General features: G+C 35.5%; 2 protein-coding genes across 8 annotated transcripts in view; one reads left to right on the forward strand and one right to left on the reverse strand.

Moving 5' to 3' along the window:
- The window catches only part of IRAK4 (interleukin 1 receptor associated kinase 4), a 13,032-nt gene extending 3,764 nt beyond the window's left edge, over positions 1-9,268 (forward strand). For 4 of the 5 annotated variants that reach the window (XM_030258451.4, XM_030258443.4, XM_030258461.4 and 1 more), the window contains 7 exons: positions 537-601; positions 853-967; positions 2,829-2,938; positions 5,836-6,019; positions 6,802-6,864; positions 7,527-7,685; positions 7,807-9,268. In XM_030258451.4, the coding sequence (XP_030114311.4) occupies positions 537-601; positions 853-967; positions 2,829-2,938; positions 5,836-6,019; positions 6,802-6,864; positions 7,527-7,685; positions 7,807-7,839 (729 nt within the window). In that variant the 3' untranslated portion in view covers positions 7,840-9,268. The remainder of the gene's footprint in view (positions 1-536; positions 602-852; positions 968-2,828; positions 2,939-5,835; positions 6,020-6,801; positions 6,865-7,526; positions 7,686-7,806) is intronic. The other variant, XM_030258463.4, reaches the window with a different exon arrangement.
- TWF1 (twinfilin actin binding protein 1) overlaps positions 6,072-26,764 on the reverse strand; it is a 23,973-nt gene continuing 3,280 nt past the window's right edge. Inside the window, exons 2-10 of one of the 3 annotated variants that reach the window (XR_012052999.1) lie at positions 26,665-26,742; positions 23,971-24,149; positions 22,010-22,105; positions 20,699-20,803; positions 16,069-16,194; positions 15,718-15,868; positions 15,189-15,310; positions 7,491-7,646; positions 6,072-6,910 (exon numbers count right to left, since the gene is read on the reverse strand). Coding sequence is in view for 2 of the 3 variants with exons in the window: in XM_002194188.7 (XP_002194224.4) it covers positions 13,496-13,666; positions 15,189-15,310; positions 15,718-15,868; positions 16,069-16,194; positions 20,699-20,803; positions 22,010-22,105; positions 23,971-24,149; positions 26,665-26,742 (1,028 nt within the window). In the remaining variant the exon portion in view is untranslated. Of the gene's footprint in view, positions 7,647-10,507; positions 13,667-15,188; positions 15,311-15,717; positions 15,869-16,068; positions 16,195-20,698; positions 20,804-22,009; positions 22,106-23,970; positions 24,150-26,664; positions 26,743-26,764 lie in introns of those variants that run through there. The other 2 variants (XM_072922292.1, XM_002194188.7) reach the window with 2 other exon arrangements.

The raw sequence follows: 26,764 nt of genomic DNA on the forward strand, positions 1-26,764 counted from the left end.
GTTGGATTAAGAAACTTATCCTTAGTCCCATCAGTGTTGCAAGTCAGTACAGTCACAGGAGCTAATGCTTGCCTTCTCTGTAGCTCTCCTTTGAGGGGCTAAGCAAATTGTTGGGAAGAGCAGAGTGCTTCCCCAGTTGTTTTCCCCTCATCCTCAAGGAGTGCCAGAAGAGAAGGGGTCCTAAGGAGGTTTCCATTTCAGATTAGGATGGCTGAGATTCACAAGGTAAATAGGGATTGTCACAGAATTTTAGTCTTCGTAACCATTCTTTTGTGTGAATATTGAATTTTGTAATTAAGTACTTTTAGGCAGTAACTGCAATGAACGGAGTAAGTTGTTGACTGAAACTAGATCCACTTATACAATGTTCCAAGGAATTTAAAGTCATGTTCTGATACTTTATTTTTGAGCTGAGTGGAAGGTGTATTGTGAAAGTTAACTAAGAAAGGCTTTCAATTATTTCTTTTTCCCTTAATGAAAAGCTGTGCATTTTATGATGAACCAATGATGTTAATGTCAAATACTTCTTTTTATAGATGGTCGATGTCAGTGTTCAGGACTTGAAACAGCAATTTGAGCAAGAAATAAACATAATGGCAAAGTGAGTACATCATTATACAGTTTTTGTCTTTCTAACATAACAATTTGCATGTTAACTGAAAATGTTTATTGTACAACACAATCATGTTTCGTTTGTTTTAAAACATCACCACAGAAACCTGGCTTTATGCAGTAGAGGTGAAACAAGTCATTGGGAATCAAGTTCCCTCTGCTTTGTGTTTTCCTCCGATGTTTAGAGTCTTTCAGAGCACATGTGAACAGATTTTTTTTTTTTTTTTTTTTTTGCTATAGGTGTCAGCATGAAAATTTAGTAGAATTACTTGGTTTCTCAAGTGATGGTGCTCAGCCATGTCTGGTGTATGAATACATGCCTAATGGTTCATTGTTTGACAGGCTTGCTTGTCTGGTAAGTGAAATCTTTTCTAGCTTCCAATTGCCATACTTTGCTAAAGTATAGGAATCTGTGCAATGTCCTTCAAATGGAACTGAACTGTGATGTCCAAATGCTGTTTTACTACTTTCTTATGTTCTAATAGCAAGTGTTCTTCCAATAAGATATTACACAAACATTTTAGATAGATTAAAGTCAAATCAGGTTGTCAGTGCAATGTCAATGTACTGGTATCTGAAGCATCACAGAAGCTCGGACTGACTATGTCTGTGTGAGGCAGTGCAGAGGGTGCTGCAGTCTTTTTTCCTAGTTCTTATGTAGGCATGTTCTCTTCTGGGTCCTGAGATTCTGCACTGGGAAACTGACCTTTGTTCATTGTCCTTGTGATAGTGGTTATAATACACTAAAAAATATAATTTTGTTTAAATGCTTATGATTTAATCAAATGGTGTATGTTCTAGCCTTGGCCTTAGGTAAATAACAAGGTGCTTTGGTTTGGTGTGGCAACTCTGTGTATCAAGGACATACAGTCAATAGTAAGCCAGACTTAAGGTAGTGGATTAGTGTCTGTATTAATTTGTTGAAGGAGTCCAAAGAAAATCTGCTTAATACTAAGCAATTGCAGCTTTTGAGGTTGTAATCTGGTGAATATTTTACATTGGTGCTACTTCAACCACCCATGTCCCCAGACCTAAAATGTCAGGCTTGCTTTTTTCTCTGCACTGATTCTCTGGTTGTACTGGTTCAAGCATCTATCAGTTGGGAAAAAAAAGTGATGCTGTGATGAAAATGAGTAGCAGTGCCTGGGGAAAGGACTAGTACTGTTAGCACTGCTGTGTCAGTTTAGGTTGATTTTTTTGCTTGTATACATTGCTACAGGTGCAATTATTTTGTTTTTTTAACTGAATCAGTGCAGAAGAGAGACTAAGTCTTACCTAAGGACAGTGCAAATTTATCTGTAGAAATGAGCAGTGCTTAAGAAGGATGTATATGAAAATGGTTATCCATGTAACTAGCTGTTGTCATCAAAGGAGCTTTAAAGATGGGGGATAATTGAAAGCTAAAGGAAAAATAAATGAGTCCTTTACAAGGAAGAGACACATTTATGACATAAATCAAGGAATCTAAATCATAATCTATAAATTAGAAAGAATCTTTTTCTAATAATATCAGAGAGGTGAGTAATGTATTTACTTGAATATCTGTTCTTGCTGAATATTTTGTGACTTCACTGGATGTATTTGATGCATGGACACTTGATTGTGTCATCTTTGTGTCTGGATATTGAGCAGGCAAGGGAGGTGGTAGAATGGTGAGATACTGTGAGAATGGCCACTTCCCTTGGCCACTGACAAGATTTTTGATGACTGGTTTTTAAATGTAGCTGTCCTTACTTCTGAGGTTTAATTAGTAGCATGAATAAAACTAAACTCTCAAGAAATCCCAAAAAGACTGGAAGATTGACTTCTTGCTGTTAGTAAAAACTGTGGATTGCTTTGAATTATTTGCTTCAGGTTGAAGGCTCTGATATCAGTGCCAGTACAAAGTGGGAGTTGCAGTAGATACAGATAGGTCTTTGCAGAGCAGCTGGCCTTGGAGTGTCAGAATCAAACATTAACCAAAAACATTTTTTGCAACTGGCAACTTAATCTAAGGCAAAATGCAGGAAAAGAATGAAATGTGACAAAGGCATGTATTTCTGCCCAAGTAAATTAAGAAATGTATACTGGTAGTGTTTTTAATCATCTACTTGAAAACAACAAAACATAGCAAGAAGTTGCTTTTGGGTTGTGGGGGTTTTGTATGTTTGTTTGGTTTATGTGAGCATATATATATTTTTCAGATTTTTACTTGCCTTACTCTTTTCTTAATCTAGGATGAAACTCCACCAATTCCTTGGAATATGAGGTGTAAAATTGTTCAAGGTACAGCAAATGGCATCAACTTTTTGCATGAAAATAATCACATTCACAGAGATATTAAAAGGTAAAACCTGTGGACTATTGCTGGCTGCATTTTCACGTTTTCATTTTTCTTTTTCGTCTTTCCCCTGTTAAAGTAATTTTAGAGAGAACAAACTGCAAAAAGCGTTACTTCAGTCAAGGGCACAATCTTCTGCAAGTGACATCCATCACCACAACCTTGTCTGTGCCACAAGAACATGACCAGTACAGGCTTGTGAAGATAATTATGGGGCTAGAACCATAGAATTGCTTAGAGTGGAAAAGACCTTTAAGATCATCAAGTCCAACCATTAACCCAGCACTGCCATGTCCCAAGATGCTTGCATCTACATGTCTCTTAATATCTCCAGGGCTGGTGACTCCACCACTTTCCTGGGCAGCCTCTTTCACTGCTTTACTTGGTGAAGAAATTTTTCCTAGCACCTAATTTAAACCTCCTGTGGCACAAATTGAGGCCGTTTCCTCTTGCCCTATTGCATGCTGCCTGGGAGAGAAGACTGACCCCCACCTGGCTCCAGCCTTCTGTCAGACAGTTTAATTGTAGGGAGCGATAAGACCTTCCCTGAGGCTCCTTTTCTGCCAGCTCCCTTAGCTGCTGGACGGCATTCCAGCCATAGGATTTTGCATTGTAATTGTAATTGTGTTATAAATGTAATATGTAAATCGTAATTTGTATCATAATCTATACTTTCAAATAGTTATTTGAGTGCCATGAGAACACATGAAATTCTGTTCTTTACCAACTGCTTCTAATGAAGCTGCTGTTGAGGAGCAATTAATTTTTAAATAGGGAATTTTTCAGATAAAAACACACCTTTTTTCCTTTTTGTAGAACACTTCTTCAGATTGTCTCCTGTGGTTTACTCCTATTTTTTATGAATATAGTAAAATTATTTCTGTCAAGTTCATGAAGTTCAGGGTTCTTCAATGATAATGAATGTTCATTGTTCATTATACCAGAGTTTTTTTCCTATGGATATCAGAACTCAGAATAGGTGAGGGTTTTGTTGTAGAGTTTGGTTGGCTTTTTCTGTTTTTATTGTTGTTTACTTCCTCTTTCATGCTACATAGTTTACTATGTTGGCTTTTTTAAAAAGCAGCCCAAATCTTTGAAGAAAATCCCCAGATGTCTTTTTCCATCTGATGGTTAATAAGGAGCAACTGACTGATTGGGTGTTACGGATGAATGTTTCAGTAGCTTTCTGGCTTCTGGCAGCTTTGCTAAATACAGGCAACTTCAGTTTTGTGACCTTTCAGCTAGGGGAGAACGAGCATTTGCTTCAGCTGCCTCTCATGTATGTTATGTGCTTGCTGCTTTGACAGTTTGTTTCTTCTTTCTTCCCTGCTTAAGCCTCTGGAGAAGTGTAATGACTGGAAGGGATGTGCTTTTTTACCTTACGCTGCCTCTACCCTTCTAACTGCTGTGAGTTGATCGTATTAGACAACTGGGTTTTGGGGTTTTTTTTAACATTTTGCAACTTATTGTGTGAGTAGTTCAATACATGTGATTAGTACTAATAATAGTGGTGCCACTCCCAGATAACATTTAGATGAAGAGACATCTAAGAAGATTACTTCAGTCTTCATTTTGCTGTGATATGTAGACCATTTATAAACACACAAGCATTAGAACGGCTTCTCTAGGCTAGAGGGGACAAGACTTAATGGGTATTCTCACAGTTGTTCATAGTTTTTTGGATTGGTTATGCCCAGGAAATAGTTCAGTCCTCTTCTGAAGCTTGAAGGTTGCAGTAAAAATTGCATTTGTTGTTCTTTTTGTGGTGTACCAAAAGAAAAACGACCACTCTTTGGACTTGACTCAAGTTGAGAAGAAGCTGAGATTTATGAAGTTGTGATTTTATTCTCTTTTTTTTAAGAAGTTGAGCTTTAAACAGGAGACCAGCTGGTGGATGATGCCTTGACAAGTGTCTGGCCTTTTGTAGTGGTCATATATCTAGTATTATTGATAGCAGTTCTAACATCATGTGACCCATTGTAACTTACAGCTGTGTTAATTTTGTTCAGGCTTGGTGAACAAGAAGGGGAACTTAGAAGTATAACTTTCTAGGAAGTTTTATATGTTATATCTGGCATTGTGGATTTCTTACAGTTCCATTAAAGGGATCAGAAAATGAGGATTTCATAAATATTAAATCAAGCTATTTTAAAATGGTTTTAAGTGGTACAAGATTAAAACCCAGTAGATTTCTGCTGTAACTCATCCCACTGAGTATTTTATGAAAGCGTTAAGGACTTTGAGATGAGCCTCATTTGTCAGGGTTGCTTTTTTTAAGGAAAATAAAAGCTGGAGGTCAAGTGAAAACATGGCACATACAATATTCTACCAGTAATTAAGTTTTCTGGTTTTCTTTCGAGACAAGAATAAGGGTATTATTCATTTGGCACATCAATTTGTCATGGTTGACATAGTATTAGATAATAGGTATAAAAAAACTGCTTTTGTTAGTTCTGAGCAGAGATTTAGACTGTAAGAATTAAACTGTGATCCAGTAGAAGTCGATCAGAGCCAAGTATTCTGTATTGTCCCTCTTAAAGCAAACCATAAATTTAACATAATTGGTCTGTTAAAAGAAAGTTTTGTATTTCTAAGGTTTGGGGGTAGGGAGAGTGTCTAGTTTTTTCCCTTGTGGTCTTTTTTTTTGCATGCATGCATACAAACACAAGAAAAAATGTGGATGGGTCTTGCAGTCAGTTCTTCATTTGTTTAGAGAAGTGAATTTTGAAATTGAACAATTTCCAACAAAATTAAATTTACCTAACTTGTTTTGTGAATTATGTATAAATATCTTAGCTTTCAAGATAGTCAAAATAGCAGTTTATATTTGGTTACTAAAGAATTATTAGTCTTATTAAAACCTTACCTTTTTTGTTTTTTTCCCTACCTCCCCTCTCCACCAGTGCAAATATCTTATTAACTGATACATATGTGCCCAAAATTTCTGACTTTGGCCTTGCAAGAGCATCGGTAACATTCACACAGACAATTATGACTGAAAGAATTGTTGGAACAGCAGCCTATATGGCACCTGAAGCTCTGCGAGGAGAGATAACACCTAAATCAGATATCTTCAGTTTTGGAGTAGTAAGTAGAATGTGGGAAGCAGTATATGACTTCTTTTGTAAATGCTAAAAGCACACAAAATCAAGAGTATCTGAAATAAAATTATTACTGTGCTCTATAATTTTTTTTCCCAATAGATATTTTCTTAAGATAGTGTTTTTAAACTTCGACTGTGTAAAAATCATTTTAATATGTTGATTTGCTATGTGAAATACCAGAGCAAAATATTCCAAGTTCTAGCTAAACGTGGTTTGAAGTGGTGTGGAACGTAGTTTTTGCTTGCATGGTATTGCACAAGTATAACTCGGGCTGAAAAATAAAATTTAAGAAAATAGTCCAAAATTATTGTGTTTTACTATATTTAACACCAAAAATACAATGTCCATGTTGAATTTACCTTAGAGCCAAGTACAAAAAAGACATGAGCTTAATATTAGAAAGAAAATTTAATTTATTCTGAATCTCTATTGACCACTTCCTTCACAGCATTTAGTTTCATGGGAAGGCAGGCCCAACACTATGTCTGAATAGTTGGGAAATCCTTCAATCTTGCTGTGCAGGAACACTATGTAGGGTGACAATAACTTGTGTTATTGAAATTTGTAAGCAACACCACTAATAACAGTTAATGAAAATAAAGGTAGGAACAAAACCAATGAAGTGTATAGGAAATCTTTGGACAAACACAGATCCCGAGAGTGTGTGTTGACAGGCTGGAGGTCATGCTCCTTTTTGCAAATCATACATATGCTAAGGGTTATTCTGTGCTTTATTTTCTCTTCTGATTTTTTTTTTCCTTCTAGGTCTTACTGGAAATAATAACAGGTCTTCCTCCAGTAGATGAAAACCGGGAGCCACAGTTGCTGGTATGTTCTTCACGTTTTCTCCTTCCCTCCCACTGCTCCAGGATCACTTTATATGAAATCATAGTAAGTTAACAGGTTCTGAGACAATCAGTTGTTGGTCAGTAATTTCAGACTGACCCATTGAGGAAGGCAGAAGATCTGCCTCTACTCATTGCCTCTTATTTATTCATTTATGCTTCCTCAAAGAGTACGCATGATTACAGATAACCTACTTCAGGTGTGTTGGAACTGAGGCCTTTTGGACTAAACCAGTCACATTTAAAATTTGATTTCTGACTAGAATTTCTAGCAGATACCACAGCCACTGGGACTGGAGACAGAAGTTTAGTTTACAGACAGACATTCATTTACAGGGAGAGGCTTTATAAAACTGATTAAAAAAATTATACCAACTTCAGCTTGCGTATTTGTGGGTTATTAGGATACTTTGTTCATTGTGCTTCTTCTCTTACAAAAGAAACAATACTAGAAAATTGAGTCTTGAAGTAGGAGACAGTTAAATCTGTATGATACAACTTAAGAAAATTTGCTTTATGACGTTGTGGTAATTAAAATGGTATAGAATAAAAATAAATAATTAATAAAAACATATAGTTTATACTCTCACATGCTGTTCAGATACTTACAACGTTATCTGCTTGTTGGTTCAAATTCTCTTGTAGTTAACCATAAAAGATGAAATTGAGGATGAGGAAGCAACTATTGAGGATTATGTTGATGTAAAGATGAGTGACTGGGATGTACCTTCAATTCATAAAATGTATTCAATTGCTGATCGGTGTCTGAATGACAAAAAAAACAGAAGGCCAGACATTAAAATGGTATGTAGTCTCAGGAAAAAGGCTTATTTAGGTGCGAGTGTGTGTGTTTTGTGTGTGAGTTTTGTGTGTGTTCCCTGTGTATGGTTACAGTATCAATTAATTTCTGTCTGTTCTTGTCCAGGTTCAACAGCAGCTCCAAGAGATAAAAACTTGATAATGTGTTTCTTCTGATACATCAATGTTTCTGTAATGGAGACATCAGTACCAAACGTTTAATCAGTATTAGTGCAGCATTATCAGTGACTCTGCTTTCCAGAACTTTCTGGACACATGTAAGATGAGCTGTTGGTCTGTCAGCAGCTCTTTCACATTTCCTTTGTCACTGGACCCTTAACATGGGAAAACTCTTTCTTGTGTTAACAAATTGCAGTGCTGGTACATCATCATCTCCTGCAACTTTTTAAATGCATTTCCATATTTTAATCTATTTGATTATTTTTATTTCTAGATACCTAGTATGTCTGCTGCAAAGGCATATAACTGTAACTGGTCAGAATGTTTTTTCTGTAAACTGCTTTCTTGATCAGGTGTACTAGACCTTTGTCTATTGAAGGCAAAGCCATTTAATAGCTATAATGGTACTTAATGTTGTCTTGAGAAATGACAATAGTATTACGCAGTTTAAACAAGCTTCTACTTAATATTTTAGCTTAAGAGTTCATATTAGAGTGAACGGTCTGGTACTCTTAGTGAATGTGATTATTATCAAAAAGTCTTCTTGGTGTTAGTTTTAGTCAAATAAAGGCTGCAAGACATTTTCTAGGTTGTTTTTTCATTTCAGTGATTCCCAGGCAAAATGGTGATCTTGCTGTGCAGATGCATTTACATTTGCAAATGCTTTCTTACACTGAACTCCATGATGACAAACCATTTAATTTTTATTCACAGGAAGACTCTTAGCTACTTCGACTATTTTAGGAGGATTGAGTATTTTTAGTACTTTAGGAGAGGATTCAATATGGATTATAAATACAAATGGTTGCTTTTCTTAAAGTGATCAGAATAATGATGTGAAGATCAATTCTGCATTTTGCTTAGTCAAATAATTAAGTTATTTTAAATACATATTATTAACTAAATACAAAAACGCACTTCTGAAAGTATAAATAGAAAGGTTTTTAAAATAGAAACATTGTCAGATCAAAGCAGACTAAAAATGGAATGAAAGTGACTAGTAAGATTCCAGATACTTTGGAATAAGTATGAACATATTACCATTGTAAATGAAGATGTTATTTTCATATAAACTCATTTTGCACCTCGTGAACTTTCTTAATAGCTTAGGGATACGAACACAGTCCAGCCTACAGTTAAATTTGAAATTCTGTGATTGTGTGACTTCATTCAGGAATATATATCTCATTGTAGGAAGCATGTGATTTCTAATTTAATGATATCATTAGATTTCTGGCTATTTATTTATTTTGTATTGCCTTTTCAAACTGCTAGCTTAATTTAGAAAAAAGGATCTACCTAATGGCTTCTGGATTTTTTGAATATAAATTGTAAAAAAATGTTAACATAATAAAAACCCTCTGCATTACTACTTTTTTCTACTATTAAAACTTTAAGCCTTGAAAATACCTATCATTTTATTTTGCTTGCATTTTTGTTAATAACATTATGGTAATCTCACTGCATAGGATAAAGCTGTACAGCTCTGAACCTGGAGAAAAAAGCTGCTATAAAGCTAAATTAGAATAAAATCTGCTGAAGCCATTCTTCAGTTTTAAGCAACTCCAGCTGTTATGTGAAGCTTTCATATTAGATCACGTCTACTTTTTGCTATTCCCTGGAGCTGGAATACAGCTATAGTGTTGTCCAGAAGTCTGTTTGCTGTAGCATCTCCCTGGTCAGCTCTGTTCACCTCTGGTAGGGTGGAACATTTTTGTTCATACACCAACTGTGATAGTCTGCAGTTTGAGGAGAATCTCAGGCATGGGAGTTCCTGCTCTGTCATACTAGATCATTACTATTTGCAGTGCTGCTCTCAGCAGTGAGGTTTTGGGCAGTAGTTTTCCCTTCCTCACTGAAAATGAAGCAATGTTAGCTACTATTTCATACAATTTAGAAAAAAATTTTGAACTTCTTTAGTGATTATGAGGGGTTAACTAGGTAAAACTAGTTTTATGTGGCAACTACTTTTTTTTTAAATATGAATGGGGCAAGGAGAAGGAACTTTGTGGTTTTTTTTTTTTTTGAGGTCTCCATACAGTAAAGTCAACATCTCTAAACACTAACAGAGATTAAGAGTAGCTTACTTCAGTTTATCTGACTTCAGTTTATTTCGTTCCCTCCAAAAACATTAGATTATCCTAGAATACATACAAATTTGTGTTAGTTACTATAATAAGGCTTTCTAGCACACAGGTCAGTAACTTGAGTCATTCAAGTTACTTGTAATGGGATGATTTAGTTTCATGAACTGGAAGTCCAGTAGTATAGTAGTATAGTTCATGCTGAGCAAGTAAGAACAGATAGAACTGTTCAATCACCAGTCAACTACTTCAGCATTTTAAAAGGAGAGATGAAATTTTTGAAGGGGGATATTACTGAAAGCATAAAAACCTCAAGAGAAGAACACCCTTGGATTCTGTCATGGAGCCCTCGCTGCTGCTCCCATAAAGCAATGAGAAAGTAGCTGTTTCTAACAAAGTGAATTTTCTCTAAAAGCAAAAGCCAGGAGCTCTGTTACTGCTCACCTCCCTTCTTACACTCCACTGTCACTTTCTAGTCCCATGGGAACTGCCTATTACACATTCTCATCTTAGAATATAGATCTTCATTAAAGAGAGTATGAAATGATTCAGACAACACCAAGCTAAAGCATCAATCTTTATTTATAAAGTAAATTACAAAATAGATAAGGTAAACTTAGTTAATTTTAGCATCTGAAGGTGGCTTTCATTTAATACATAAACACATTGATAAAATTTTTTATTTACAATGTCAATCTAAGCAACAAAGCAATTTTTACCTTGATTAGTTTAACCGTTGATAGGAGTGTTTTTAAAAGATTGGGATCTCCCTAACTTGCAACATAAACATTTATTAAATAATTACCTGTCCTGTTAATTAACTTTTTAATAGCTTGTGAGTTAACTGCAAGCAGCTGCATTGCTTTTGGGCTTTGTGAAGGCCAACAACAATTTGAATGGACACTTTCAATTATTTAATGACCAGAGACAATTAATGGAGCAACTTTGATTAATGCCCACATTTTGCCCTGGTTCTGAACATTCATGAACAGAAGTGGAGGCAACTATGTAGATGTAAACATGATAGATTGTACAAAAAGAACAGATAATTCTTATTGCTGTTAGGAGAATAGCTACAAGAGGCCTGGAGAAGCAGCCAGCAGTGCAAGACTTCATACAATTCTCTTTTTGGGAAAAGGTGAGGGGGAGACATGCTCAGGGCGTGACTGACTCCTGTCTGGGCTGGGTGTATATAGCACATAGAATATTTTCACATAGGGAAATTCACAATGTCTGGTTTGGGCTGAACTCTAAAGCAGCTCATCATAAATGCTCTTGCATAATCACTTAACCAGCTCTCATCATCCTCCAGATTAAGTTTTCCATCTCCTATCCTCATCTACCTAGGGCAGGATTGCACAAAGAAACAAAAACAGAAACCAAAAACAACAGCGAAAAAAACCAAACAGGCATCCAACAAAATCCCCACAATATGCACACAACCATATCAGGTCAAACTGTTCATTATTTAAAACATTTAATCTTAAAAAGCTGAACTTCTTTACTGGCTCAAAAAAGTGTAGAGGTATGTGCACTCTTGCTACGGCTGGCATAAGGGCAGGAATACTAAATTCAAACAACCCTCTAGCAGTAATTTTTAAATGCTACACTCCTTAAACCTCCTTAAAACCAAACCAAAACAAAAATTCCAAAGTGAATTAGGTGTGTTACAAATATTTGAGTTATTCTAAAAATACATTTCATTACAGCGTACAGTGAGCTGCACACACAGTAACCATATTTAAAAAACAATGACACCTGCCTGACACACAGTACAGAAGGCAAGAGGCAGGAAAAGAACACAAGAGTAAGCAGGAGATTAGCTGAGGATCAAGAGCTATTGAATTGGACTGATGTAGTGTGTAAAATTAAATGAAAAAAAAAAGCTGAAGTGGAAAATTGCTGCTGCATATAAAAAACCCATGGAAATACCAACTATTGCAACCATCACATTATATAGTGCAATCTCAGATGTCAATAGTAAGCTAGTATAGCCAAACAAAATAATAGATAAAACTTTTTTTTTTTTTTCAGGAACTACTACTGTCAAAACATTATTCCCTACAAAACTAGGTTAAAATCCATCTTCCACGAAGTAAACACATGATTCAGCTCTATATCCAGGAGCTAGGATAATATCCAATAAACCAAAGCTGGCAACTTTAGCTTTAAAAAAATCCAAAACCAACAAAACTCAAAACCCACAAAGGTCACATAAAAGACACTAAAAAGCAAGTCCTCACTGGGAATATAATCTATTCACAAGTATTTTGCTTCATCACACAGTTTTAAATATTTAAGGTCATCCAATCCTTGATTTCCACATCTAATTCCCCCTTAATGCACTTATTAAAATAATTTACTTTTCCTTTTCCTGTTAAACACATTACTTACAGTTCAATGAAGTTTAGACTATTCTAGCTGATTTAAGTATTTTGAAGAAGGGAAGAAGGGAGGAAAAAAATAATCTAAATCCTAACTAGGGGCTTGCTGCCAGCAGTTATTCAAGACCTAGCTGGACTTAAATTACAGATGCAAGTTACAGTTGAAGTTCAAACACTTAAAAAAAATAATTTTCAGAATACTTCGAAAGTAAAAATGCAGTTGATAGTGCAAACACAGTAGGACCTCAAGGATAATTCACTGTTATGAAGCAAGACTGTTTCAATTTTTACTGAACTTACACATTTTTAGATCCAACTGCACCAATAATTAATTACTTTTTAGATACTTCAGACATATTGCTCTGAAAGCAGCTCCATAATCTATTGAGTATACTAACTCATTGACTTTTAATCTCCTTTTACTTGGTCATTCAGTACCTAATACGTAACACAAGTGATACAGAAGTCTGAAAAAGCTATTGTGTTTTATGCCTGATTTCTTTAAAAGATAATTCATTAAATTAGTTATAAATTTCAGATGACTAAGTTTTTGCCACGGAAAATGTCCACCTATTCCCGAATGCTTACATTAATTGAACGATAACTGATTTTATCTTTTCCATTGCAAGGAAAAAAAAAAAAAACACAAACAAAACAACAAAATCCAGCAATGCATCTTGTCAAAATCCAAAGACAACCTTCTATTATACTATTGTCCGTAAGTGCTACAAGGAGAAATAAAGTTTTAATTGGGACAATGCTATCTAGGCCTTCATCTCTTCTCACATGGGAAGTCTTAGAGGTTTAACTAGATTTAGGTTCATGCATAAGAATACAGCTGTGACTTACAGAATACATGGACTTCATTGTCTTATGTCTGCAAAGTTTATGATCACATATACAGCTATTAAATAATGGATTCTAAATTAAAATAAAGGGGTACTAGCTTAGTTTTTCTCTTCTAGCTTCAAAATAATTATCTCTTCTATATGTCATAAAACATGGTCAACAAATATAATCATGTAACAATATAAAAAGTGTTGAGGTCAGAAAAGAGAAGAGTAAAAAGAGCTTTTTATTATCCCTAGCATCTATGAATGGAATGATTTCAGTTCATTACCAAAAGCCAGAATTCCATTTCTCACGCTAACAAATACACACACAGTTTCTAATCACTAGGTGTTTCAGTCTCTGCTGGACCTCTGATCAGTCTTCGTATTCCCCTCTTCCCTGCAGGACCTTTTGGTTTAGCAAAACTCTGTTTGTAAGCATGTTGTTTTGGATGTACTTCTTCATAAAGAAAGTCAGCAGTTAACTCATCACCATTATCTATTTCAATCTGGCAGAAAAAAACATCATACTCAAAGTCAAAAACATTTAGAAACTTAGCTGAAAATCAATACTATATTAAAACCATATATGCAGTAATGTTCAAAGTCAAGCATGAAAAGTTCTCCAACCTGTGCCTAATGCCCTGAGAAATCTTGGCTGGTTTTTCTGAGACTCCCCTATACTCTTACCACTATTAAGTGTGACTTGTTTTCCTGAAATGAAAGCATGACTAAACTGTACATATGCTAAGGACTTCTTTTTGTCCCAAGCTTTGGCACAGTGTACTTGTTAACACTAATTAGAACTAGTGCTTACCTACTCATTTTAAGTATTTACACATTTTAAGAATTAAAATTGTTCACTATAATGTGTTTTAAACACTACTGTATGTAGTGCAATGTGCATGCATATTGTAATCTCTTGAGAAAGAGGGGGAGGAGTATAAAGCTTTTATTATTAGCTGGCTACTGCCACTCAGCAAGTACTAAAGTGTTTAGCAAGGAAGAGCTAAAATTATGAACAAAATGGAGGGGAGTGTTTTAGTTTTCAAAATCTAGATATATGAAACCAAATAGAAAGGAAATAGTGTTCTCAAGCCAAATTCCACTGTTTTACATTGCAGGAATTTAGAATTCAGAGAAATGCTATGGCATTGCTGTGCTGAGCATTCAGCACTTCATGCCCTACCAATCATAACACTTGACAGACTTGCCAGCCCAGTTCTGCTGTTACAAGTACATGCTTCAGAAAGTTCTGTCTGCAGGAATTTTCAGGAGTCACATGGTGCTTTAGTTTTGTTGTATAAAGGCAATTTCAGAAAAATAATTACATACAAATATACATAGCAAAAATCTAGTTAATTAGTGTCATCTCACAAAAATGGTTAGTATTAATTCTGTTTTTCAGGTAAACATAATCTCTACAGAAACTAAGCTTCCGCAGAAGTGTTAAAAAAGTAACCATAGGTCACAAGTGGACCATTTCTGTGGTCTCGCCTGGGAGGTGAGAAGCAACTTTTTTCATTGCAGTAAAATCTATACAGTGTGAAAAGATCAGCTTACTTGCAAATACTTGTTTGCCCCATCAAGGACTCCTAAGATAGCAGCTCTAATTTTCAGAACTGCAGCTTGAAATTATTTTGAAAATCCCTACATAACTTAGGCTTAAAGAAATTTAGTGTTTAACAACAGCAATATGTTAGAAAAATAAGGCACAACTTTGATTAAGAAATCATGTTAATTCTATAAAGTCCTTCAAATGACTTCTATAAAGTCCTCAATATTCAAATACTTCCTTGATGCACAAGAAATATCTTTTCAAGATAAATGTGTAGAAATTATGAAACAGAGTAAAACTTCCAAGACTTAACTTTGTATCTCTAGCTCCATCAACAATTATGTCCTGTTCAGGACAAACTAAGTTACACTTGTCATTGTTTAGAGAAGGCGGTGACAGAGACAGTTACAGTTTTCCATTAAGAAGGGAAGACAGGTATGGAGAAAATACCCATACAACCCCCCTGCACTTACCTTTCTAACTATCTGCATCCACAACTGTGTTTCTACAATTTCTAACAGTGGACTTTTGCAACTAGAGTAGAGCATTCGTTCTCGTATACTACAGGTATACCCTGGCATAGAGTAGATGAAAACTGCAGGAAAAGAAAACACACCACAAATACACTCTATCAAAAGCTGTATCATAAAACCATTTATAGCAGAAAGGCAATGGAAAGCAACTGTGCAATCTGAAAGCAAAAAAAATGTAGTGCTGTTCTGGAGCTTTTTTGCTTCAGCGAGTGTTTCATTTCAAACAGAGGATAAGAGAATGGCCAGTATCTGTATGTTTTCACATTTATGGATGCTCATAATCAACAGGGATAGCTCACAACTTTACAAATATAAGAGCTCTCCTTCACAAGTTCAGTTTCACAACCAAATGACTGTGAAATTTATGGTCATGCTGACACATCTTTCTCGCTGACTCAAAATTCCTAAGGAATTTGAAAGAAGTCACTGAAGTTTCATATGAAAAAAAAATTGAAAAGTTTTCTCATACTTATGGATTCCAAATAGTCTCCTTCATGTGTGTGCTTATACAGGAAAAAGTGGTAACGTGCAGCATCCTTTGGAACTCTTTTTGGCAAGTCCTTAAGTTCAGTGTCAAGTGTGTTGGCCAAAACAATAGTTTCATTTTTCATATCAATTTGCTGTAAACAAAGCAAACATGAATATAGTTAATATACAAAAAAAAACAAACCATAGAACATGACAGGATGGAAAAAATTCTGGAATAATCTAATTAAAAATGGTAATTTATCAGCATACTACATCAACACACATTGTTTAATATGTGGGTAATCTATTTTATACTTATTATTTAAAAACACTTAAAATATGTTATACTTGCCAGTTGTACATAATTGAGTTTCTTATTTTTCAGTTTCTCCAGAGCCTGAATAGCTTCTTTAGCAATGGGGAATGCTACTCCTTGCAGTGTTTGATGCTTGGTATCTACACCAACATCCGCCTGTACCTGGAACACAAGTCAGCTGAGTAGTTAAAAGAAACCTCTGCAGCCATTTATTTAGTTTCAGTGACTGACAAAGACTGACAATTCATTCCATATGGTTACACACAGAGTTAGCAGTAGCTATTCCAAGAATAAACCACCCCAAGAAATCATCCCCATATACAAAAGATTTGTATTTTTTAATTTACAGGTCATGTTTGTTTGCCAGCCTGCAAAGTTTCTTATCTTTGAAACAGTTCTGTTTCCCAGAGCAACAAAATCATCAGAGGGAAAATTGGTTCAAGTGTCAGTGAAGAAGTTCTAAGTTAAAATCTGGTATAGAGACACAATAATCCAGGAAAAAAAAAAATACCTTGATTTTCATATGCTGTGTTATACTTTTGAAGTGAAAATATTCCTCATAAACTTTGTTATAGCTTAAAAAATTTTAGATCAAAACAAAGACATTATTTCTAAGGAGTCAAAATTTTTGAAGGAAGAGAGAAATTATGAGACAAACTGATTTTCTAGAAGGAAAAATAAAGCTTCTACTCTCCTTCCTCCTTCAACATACTCCTCCAAATAGCCTATACCAAAACCAAAGAAAATAAAACAAACAAACAAAAGCATAATTCTTTATTTCTAGAAGGGCTACCACAAAGTAAAAAAAAAATTAAAATCCAGGACAAGCTAGACAATTATTCATAATCCAGTTATATTAGTGTCATATTATTGGAGACAACAGTTATTTTAAAGCTGATGTTCAAGAATTTATGCTTATCTTACTATTAATTTAGTTTCTCTTAAAATGAGCTCCGGCCTCCAGTCTTCTTCAGTCTTAGTTTATTGTCTAAGTACTGTTTTTATAATATATTTACTTCCTTTTAAAGTTTCACAATTACATTTAACATAGGTTATGAAGCTGCAAAAGTAAAAAAAAATGTACCAAATGGAAAGTGTGGACCTTTCCTACTCTAGATCTATCAACTAGAAGATGTGCAGCTTTATTAAAAAGAGATAACAATAAAATATGAAACAAACTGATAAAAAAAATTATAAACAAACACATGTGGCAACACTTATTTATACTTCACATTTTAAAGAACAGCTTGTCAGTAACAAGGAAAGAAAAAGAAAGCAGGTGGAGAGCTTACTTTGCACAATTGATAAATTTATGAACAAGGTCATTGAAAAAATGTTTTGCAAAACATATAACGGCATAAAAGCATGACTGCCAAATGTAAAATAGGCATCACAAAAATAATAAACCATCAAAAAATACCATACTCTACAATCCATATTAAAATACAGGTAGAAAATAAGTACTCCAAACTTAAAAACAGGCTGTGAAGTGTGGAGATAGACAAGGCAAGAGAGTAACCCAGTAACACCAGATATAGGTAAATTAACAGAACCACGTAAGTCGCTTAAGAATATTTAAATTCACACTGCTAAGGTTTAGTTAGTAATGGCTGCTGAGTGCTGGATAAAATGCAGATGAAATTTCCTGTGAATAAATGTAAATGTATGCAGAGGAAAAAAACCCTCTTTTTCTACTTGTATGGTGATGTGGTTGAGCTGGCTACTACCATTCAGGAGCAAGACCTTGCATATCATTCTGACTAAATCTGAAAATAACCCCAAGACAAAAAAAAAAACCAAAAACCGAAACACTCCCCATCCACAAATGAATTTTACAAATTGTTAGAAAAAAGAGTAGAGAACAGAACATGTTATTACGCACTGCAGATATCAGTAACATGCCTGCATCTTGAATACCACATGCAGATCTGGCTTCCCCATCCCTCCATCTCATAAATTATATAGCAGAACTGGCAAAACTGCAGTGAAAAGCAAAAGGATCAGAAGTATGGAGTGCGTTGTTTAGGAGGAAGAACTACCCAGCTTAGGACTTGTGAGCCTGGAAGAGATAACTGATAAGGAATACAACAGAGGTCTGTGGATAGAGAATCATGGCATAGTTGTGGTTGGAAGGGTCCTCTAAAGGTGATCTAGTCCAACTCCCCCCTCCTCCAGAAAGCAGCAACATCTTCAAATAGATCAGGCAGCTCAGAGCCCCATCCAACCTGACCTTGAATGTTTCTAGGGATGGGGCATCTACCACCTCTCTCTTCCAGTACCTCAAACTCCTCCAATACCTCATCACACTCATCATAAAACAAATTCTTGCTCATATCTTATCTAACATACCCTGTTTTGGTTTAAAACCATTCCCCCTTGTTCTATGGCAACAGGCCCTAAATCTGTCCCCTAAAAAATCTGTCCCCTTATTTTTTATAAGCCCCCTTTAAGTACTCAAAGGCCACTAAGATTTCCCTGAAGCCTTCTCTGCTCCAGTCTAAACAACCCCAACTCTCTCGGCTTTTTCTCACAGCGAATATATTCCAGCCCTATGATCATTTTTGTGGCCCCCTTCCGGACCCACTCTTAACAGGTTCATGTCTTTCTTGTGCTGAGTACCCCAGAACCGGATGCAGTGTTCCAGGTGGGATCCAGTGCAGAGCAGAAGGGAAGGATCACCTCTCTTTACGTGCTGCCCACACTGCTTTTGATGCAGCCCAGGATATGGTTGGCATTCTGGGATACAGAGAGCTTTATCTAAGGGGAGGGGGAAACTGAGGATTGACTGAACGACTCTTTTTGCCTTCACCATACTAACTGTAAAGGTATCAGAATAAACTAGAGATTCTAGAGAGAAGTCAATGGTTGTTTACATAGTATTTTGTCAAGCTGTGGAACATCCTGCCACAGGACCCATGGCCAACAAAATCTTTATGTGGATTTATAGAAAAGACAAGACCAGATGATGGATGAAAAACCCATTAAGAAGAATTATATAGTAAGATGTCATCTTTTGTGCAGGAAGCTCCCTGCCTGCAAATGTTGAGGAAACAGAAGAGTATTTAAGGTAATTATGGCCTTCTTGCCCTGCTCCAACATCATTCCTAGATTTCTGCTGCTCTCTCAAGGACTTGACAACAGACTGGATGATCCTTTGATCTGGCCCAGTAAAATATTTCTTAGGGTAATTATGAAAGAATATACATATGGAAAACTTTTTAAAATCAGAAAGCTTGTTGTTTTCTAAGTCTAATTACAGGCTTTGTAATGGTGGAAACAATGAAGAGAATAATGATGTAAGTTAATGTATTGTGAGATGTTTCAAACAAAGCCAAAATTGCAGCAATATATAATTTATGTGTCCCTGAAAAGCAAAGGTATTGCTGCTGAAATTTCAGAACACAAAGACTTGGTTTGCATGAATCACCTTTCAAACACATTGTATGTAGTACATACACTAATACAAGAAGTGATCACTGATCCCACAGAAGTTTTACATTCAAAAATATTTTTTTTTTTTAAGCTGATGAAGCAAAATGCAGTATTTAATGATGGTGAATGTATTTCTGCATTTAATTGTTAAAATTGGACATGAAAACTAACAAAAGACACCACTGGGGAAAAAAGTCAATAAACAACAAAGTTGCAGCAAAAGCACAGTAGACTGAAAACAAAAGATACACAGCTGTATTTAACACAACGGTTGCTTTGTATCTAGCTGCAGAAACAAATAATACTTCAAACACATGTACCACAGCTCTAACATGTAAGTCTAAAGAACAGATAAGTTCAGCACATATTTCAATATACAGCTGACATAAACAAGTGTTCAAATGAAGGAAAAATGTGATAAGAAGAATCCTCTGAAACTTTTCAGTCACTAGCTAGCTGGCAATCATCAATTTTTTTTTGTTAAAGGCATTTGATAGAGATTTTTCTAAAAGGTGTTTGTAGCATAAGCGAATCAATCTCTTAAGTGATCAGCTGTTTGGTTTGGATTTATGTTTATTTTTATTGGAATCCTCTTCTCTTCCCCTCAGTCTTAACGGCAAGTGCAGTGGTACTAAAAACTATGTACATTTCTTCTAAAAATAAGGCTGCTGAAATTCTCTTGGCAATCACTCACTGTAATAATTGCTATTCTGTGTTTTCTCTACAATTTCTGCCATGCATGGGGTCATGCATGTGGCAATGACTGAGGTCAGAAGCCTCTCTGTAGGTCACCCTGTCAATGACACTGTTCAACCAGGGCCACCTAGAGCCAGCTGCCCAGCTATCTGACCCAACATCTTCTGAATATCTCCACGATGGAGACCCCATAATCTCCCTGGGCAACCAGTGCCAGCGTCTGATCACCCTTCACAAGAAAGATATCCAGTGATACTAGAAGCTGAAGTTGCAACAATTACGCTCGGCAGTTGCCAGGCCTCTGATGTGGACACTAGGCCTTTCAAATGCCATGAGATCACTCATGCACTTCAGCTCCAGCCACCATCATCCTGCAGTTTCAACCCACTGAGAAGTACATTTATATACTCATCCATTCACACTTTCTGAACCTTTCCATTTTCTGTTCTGCCTTTTTTTACCCTAGAAAGACATTTCCCTACAATGTGTTTGGAACTCTGCAGCATTTTCCACACATGCCTGAAAACATTTTTGGTACCTCATTAATCTTAATTTGTCGAAGTTCCTCTTCTGCCGCAGTCAAAGGTGCAGGGGAGGATTGTGATATCAAATATTTTTTATATCCATTCAGTGAAACATCATCCTGAAAGCACAATATCAATATTTATTAGGATTTTTTTAGAATAGAACTTTTCTTGAAAGATTTTCTATGGAGCATTGCTAAAAGTAGTTGCCTTCCATACAGTTACAGTAATTTTATTTGAATATTCCAATATTCCATTATGGCTTGTTTCAGAAGCCCAGAGGTATCCAGTTTAATACATATGAATTAGCATGTGGGACCATAATAAGGGTTCACCACAATAACAGTGTTTGTTGCAACCAAACCATCCTTAGGTTTAACAAAATAAAGGTGAAGTAACCCACTGGATACTGATTATCATGATCCTGAGTGAGATCAGCAACTTTAACACCTTGAAGAAGCTGTGATTTTCAAACAGATGACCATTAAAGGCCAGCAACAATTAAGAAATTTATAAAGACACTGAAACCAGCAATTTAGAGATATATAAGCTGCAACATAATGAGCCTGGGAAAAGTGAGTTATATCAATATCATCTTCCATGTGCCCCAGGCCCATTCTGAAGTAAGAGTAAGACAGATATAATGCTTCTTCCTCACAACTGAGATGGAAGCTCAGACTTGTAGGGCTAGACACAAATTCCACATATTACATAGACTGCTAATGGTGTGGTGCAAGTGATAATGAGAGACTGGTTGATTGAACAGACAAGAAAAAAATAACAGGACCATAACAGTAAACCCTCTTAGCAAGTAGGTTATCTGCTCCGCAGAATACAGCCTCTCCACATGTTTCTTAGGATAATGAAGCCTTCATGACAGGTTAATGATAAATAAAATAAATTAATTACTGAGTGAGCAACAGAATTATTAGTCTCATGTCCACCACAAGAGCCCACTTCTCTTTCATAGCTTCTTTTCCCCCTATAATATCCTCTATTCTTCCCCAAACCTCCAATTCTTTCCATTCCATTAGAAAACTCATGTTCATTCAGTGAGATTAAGAGATATTACTATTATTCTTAGGTTCTTTAGTTTTCATAACCATTTGAAGCATGGACTTCTAAGCTTGACAATGTTAAGTATAACTATTAACTTGTTCAAATGAGCTCAAATACACTTTAACACTGAAATATAACACATAGCTTTTAACTCATTTTTTCCTTAATCCAAAAAGACCATAAGCAACCCACATTCATACCAGTAACACCAGCTACTACATTCAGTATTTAAAGTCAGTGTCCTGATTTTGAAAATAAAAACATACCTGTACTGTTCCAAATACTTCATCCTTAATATGGCCACCTCCAAATTCTTTCTTAAGCGTTGCTCGGGTTGCTGCATACAACATTTTTTGACGAACCTAGCATATAATACAAACAGAAGCTCTTTGGATTGGTTCTTTTGCAAAGTTTTGCTGTACAGAGAATCCAGCATGTTGGTGTACCAAGTCCATTAACATCTTTCTTGAACAAGTATTTCAAGTGTTGAAACTGCACAATAAACTTGTAAAGCTGTGAATCATGATACTTACTCGTACTATTAAACTCACAAGGTCATGATACTATGTATTATTATCAAAGTAACTTCAAAATTGAATTGCAACTTTAGTTGGAGTATGAGATTTTTTTTAAATAGGAAAAAAATCAACATGATCAATGTGGGACTCAGATTCAGTCAAAGAAAGAAACAGAGTTTCTAGCCAGGCAAAAGCCTGGGAAAGAGCTGAGAAGGAATGTAAATAATTTTTTATCTCTCTTGTTCTCACACTGTTTATAGTTAAGTTCTATCACTGTGCATCAAGCACTCTGAACCAATGTTGTAGATTGTTTTCACTTTAGGACCAATGGATTTAACCTTTGCGAAGCTCTGTATAAAAGAGCAGTGTATTTTGAATAAATCGGAGTTTTACTCTCACAGCCTTCTGAATCAGTCTTCTCATTCCCATCCTGCCTCAACAGCGACAAATCATTAGTAATTTTAAATGGGAAAAACCACAATTGTTTGAATCTTTTGTCACCATCTGTGTACTAATCGATGCAACAGACAGCAAAAAAGCAGACTAGAAGTAACTCATTATTACTCTGAATTTGATAGTGACTCCAGATAGTTATGGTTCAACTACAGAGTGGAAAAATTATGTTTGCTCCCTACAAACTTGTTGTCTAACATAGTCACTTACTCCTCTCTCAGCACACCCACCTTCCCACTTTATTTCACCATCATGTTATCCTCTCCACAGTACTTCACCTTTTCCACACAATCGTCTCTACACACACCAACTTTTGGTGTCTTTATTATTTCCTAACTGCTAGTGAAAGCAGTAGGAATACTGGATCAGCTTTCTTTCTGCCTTCCCTTATCTCACGTTCCCAGAACCAGTATCCTAGTTCTGTGGCAGCAGCTCTCTGGCCATAGAGACAACTTTCCCAGACCCTTCTGGGAAAAGTCTGTGAGAAGATCAGAGGAAAGAACGAGAAACAATGCTTATCTTCACTTGCTGCACCTGTTGCTGTGAACAAGTGGAATGTGTTATGGAGATCTGTTTACCAAAAGGTGGTTTCTTAATTAGCCATTGGTGATGGTGTTTGGACTGGAGGACTAATCAATTCCAGCTGTGTCATAACTGTCTATAAAAGCAATGGGTTTCTTAATAATAAAGAGATTTATCAGCCTTCTGTGAATCATGGAGTCAATGCTAATTATTACCAGGCTGGGGGCCCACTGTCATGACGTAGTTCCTCCTAGAAATCCTTAATTCTGACCTTAGTCCTCTCCCATGCTCTCAAACCACTAAGGAGGAGTGTATTCTGTGGCACATTACATATCCACAAGTGCCAGCTTGGCAGCCAGCAAGCCAAACAGAATAAACAGCTTGAGCTCACACTATAATTCTCCTCTATATGACCACCCATTAAGATTTCTGTCCTATATCCTTTTATAAATTTTCTGAAGTACTGACATTAAGACAGACAAACAGGGCAAAAAAACTGTATTGTGTCCCCCAGTCAGTCTAAAAATACATTGGATCAGCTGTACTCCATCTAGACATACTGATTTCCTCTTTAATCATCTTAAATAAACATTTTCCTAGTTTTCTTCTGGGAATGTAAGGGGAGGTTGGGGAATGCTTCATTCCTGAAATCCTTTTCCTTCATATCTCAGATTCAGATCAAATGGTACTGTTGAAAAATCATTAACATGAAGGCTCTGATGACTATTACTTACAGGAGAGTGATCAGGTGACCATGCAATGAAGATCCATTCATATCCTTGAGCATTCTGTGAATCTAATCTGTATAATATATAACATGGTTGCTTGTCTTCAAGAAGGGGAAGGACAAAGGAATCATAATCCTTTTCCCATGATCCAACTGGCCGCCTAGAGGATCCCACAACAAGCTGCTCTAAAACCAATAACCAAAGCTACAGGTTAGCAACAATACAGTTAATAGCATCTGTCAAATTAATAATTACAATAAGAAGTTAATTGGACACCCAATCATTTATGCCCAGAAGAATGGATGGCAAGAACAGTCAGTGTAAAAGTGGGTGAATTACTATAAAAGCTGTGTATGTTCAAACCCTAACTTACTTTAACTGAAATTCTGATAGTTGAGAAGTAATGTGCTGGTTGTCATCAAGTTCTTTGATCTGAAGTGATACTACTGATGTTAGCTTTTTTAGCTAAAGGGAAATAAAGGAAGGGAAATAAGAACTGTGTTCTAACAGTTTATTTTTTAACTTGGAATACCTCAGTATAAGTAAGTTAAGAATAAACTTTCAAATTTTAGAATTATAATTACTGATGCTCTTGGTATAACATATTAGTGTTTGTACTCATTGTCAGGAGTCAATAACCCAGTTATACAGTGAAAGGAGTTTGGAATGAATATGCTTGCTCTAATCACTTACTTGACTATGAAAGTCGATAAACCTCTTTCTAATATAGCTTCATAGCTGTGGTCTCTCTAAATTACTGAAGTTGTTTATTATGCATAATTGGTTTAAGTTGATATAGAATACTTCATTTCTATCTAATTATGTGAACAGCTGTAGCAACAAGATTTTTCTCTTATTTATAATCACATCTCAGTTTCCAAAGGAAAGTGTTAGCATACCGTCTTACAAAACATTCATCAGCTTCCCAAGAAATACTAGCCTACACAAGTGGAATAGGAATACCTTGTTTAAATGGCATCCTGCAACAGTTTGAAGACCATCATAGTACCTAGTATACAAATCACCTTTTGAGAGTCTAGGGCTTAACTTGTAAAACTCCATACAAAAGTACACAAATGCCTCTATCGCAAAACTTCAAGCAGAACATTCTACCACAGTAACTCACAGAATACAAACAGCTCAGGGCAAGGGTGTTTGGCCCTTCTTTGAATTAGACACAAAATACTTGAACTACCTGGAGTTGTACACCTAAACCAAGGGTATTCAGAAAGTACTTGCGAATTCTGAACTCTAAGTGGATTTATACCCACTTGGATTTAAGATACAGCAAGAGGAGCTTCATGCCCAGCAGCAAATCTCTTCTCTTATTAACTCAGATTAGCAAAACACAATTTGAATATTATCTGTTACTTAAAGCTCCTGAAGACAGATGAGGCAACTGCCCTTCTTCCAGTATACTGGGAGTTTTACCCATTTCTTTTTGAACTGCAGAAAATACTATCAAAGACTGGATTCTGCTTCTTACAGAGATTAAATACCTATACCTATATGTTTATATCTATATATATGTATACACATTAATACACGCACACAAAAATAGGAAATGAAAAAATAGGGAAAGTATTAAAATTGTATCTTATTTCTAGGCTTCACTTCATATTATAAAGTAGCATATACACAAAAGCATATTGTTTTGCCTTGCTTAATGGGAAAAAAAAAAACCCCAAAACAATGTTTTGTCAGCATTTCCTTTGTACTACTGAGACTATCACAAAGTCCTGCCTGTAATCTTCTATTCCCACTGCCTTAAAGAAAGCTTTATTAAAATATTGGAAGACTTCCTAAGAAAAGCAAGCACAAGGAAGGTAACAGTAGGTTATTTACCTACCAATTAAAGTGTATCTATCTATGTATGTACATGTAACTTTTTCTATTGTATTGTAAATGAATGAAGTCTAAAACAAATGCCTTCAAAGTGGACAACTGACATGCTTGAAAAGATGGACTAAACCAAGAAATATCATACAACCAACCAACATTGCTATTAAAGAAAATAAAAGTGATTATTAATCTATCTTTCAATGTTTGCAACCTATATCCCTTGCCAAGAAGTCCAAAAATCAAACTCAAGTTCTGATTGAACCTATGTAATTTTCTATTTATACATACATGTTGAGATTTAAGAAACAGTTTTAACTTTGAAAATTTAAATAAAGTCACAGATTTATAAAGATATTTTCTATGTAATCAGATTACGACTTAAACACTTGCTTTAGCAGGACTTTCTACATGCAGCACTTTTATCTGCCTTTTTAACCAGGATATATCAGTATAAAATTTACAGTTCTATATCTAAGGTGATCAGTTGCTGTGTAAGACTAGCTCTTTGTCTAGTGAAAGTAACCAGAGTGTCCAAATGCTACACAGGTGTGGAAATTTTCATTTCCTCTACTCTTTAGTAAGAGATAAGAATAAGCTTATCCATACAAAATACACAGCAGTTCTTGGTAAAATATGAAATTACATTTGGGAGAAAAATTCAAATACAAAAATACAGTAGTATTGTAGTAAAAAAGCTTAGGATCGCCAAAATTTAAATTTTACCTTCTGTATATGAAAAGCCTTAGTAACATTAAGTTTGGCTGAGTTCTGTTTTTCAAACAACTGTATATGTAAGTCATTGAAACAACTAGGAAAATATCTAAAAGAACCAGAGAAAAAGAACAAAATTTGACTAACCATTGTCAATGACTATTTTTAAAAGCCTGTATTGTCCATTTCTTGCTCCAACAAAGATGTCTTTAACACTTCCACTAGCTGAAAAAGAGAAAATAAAAGT

The sequence above is a fragment of the Taeniopygia guttata genome, chromosome 1A (genome assembly GCF_048771995.1).
Source record: "Taeniopygia guttata chromosome 1A, bTaeGut7.mat, whole genome shotgun sequence".
NCBI lineage: Eukaryota > Metazoa > Chordata > Aves > Passeriformes > Estrildidae > Taeniopygia > Taeniopygia guttata.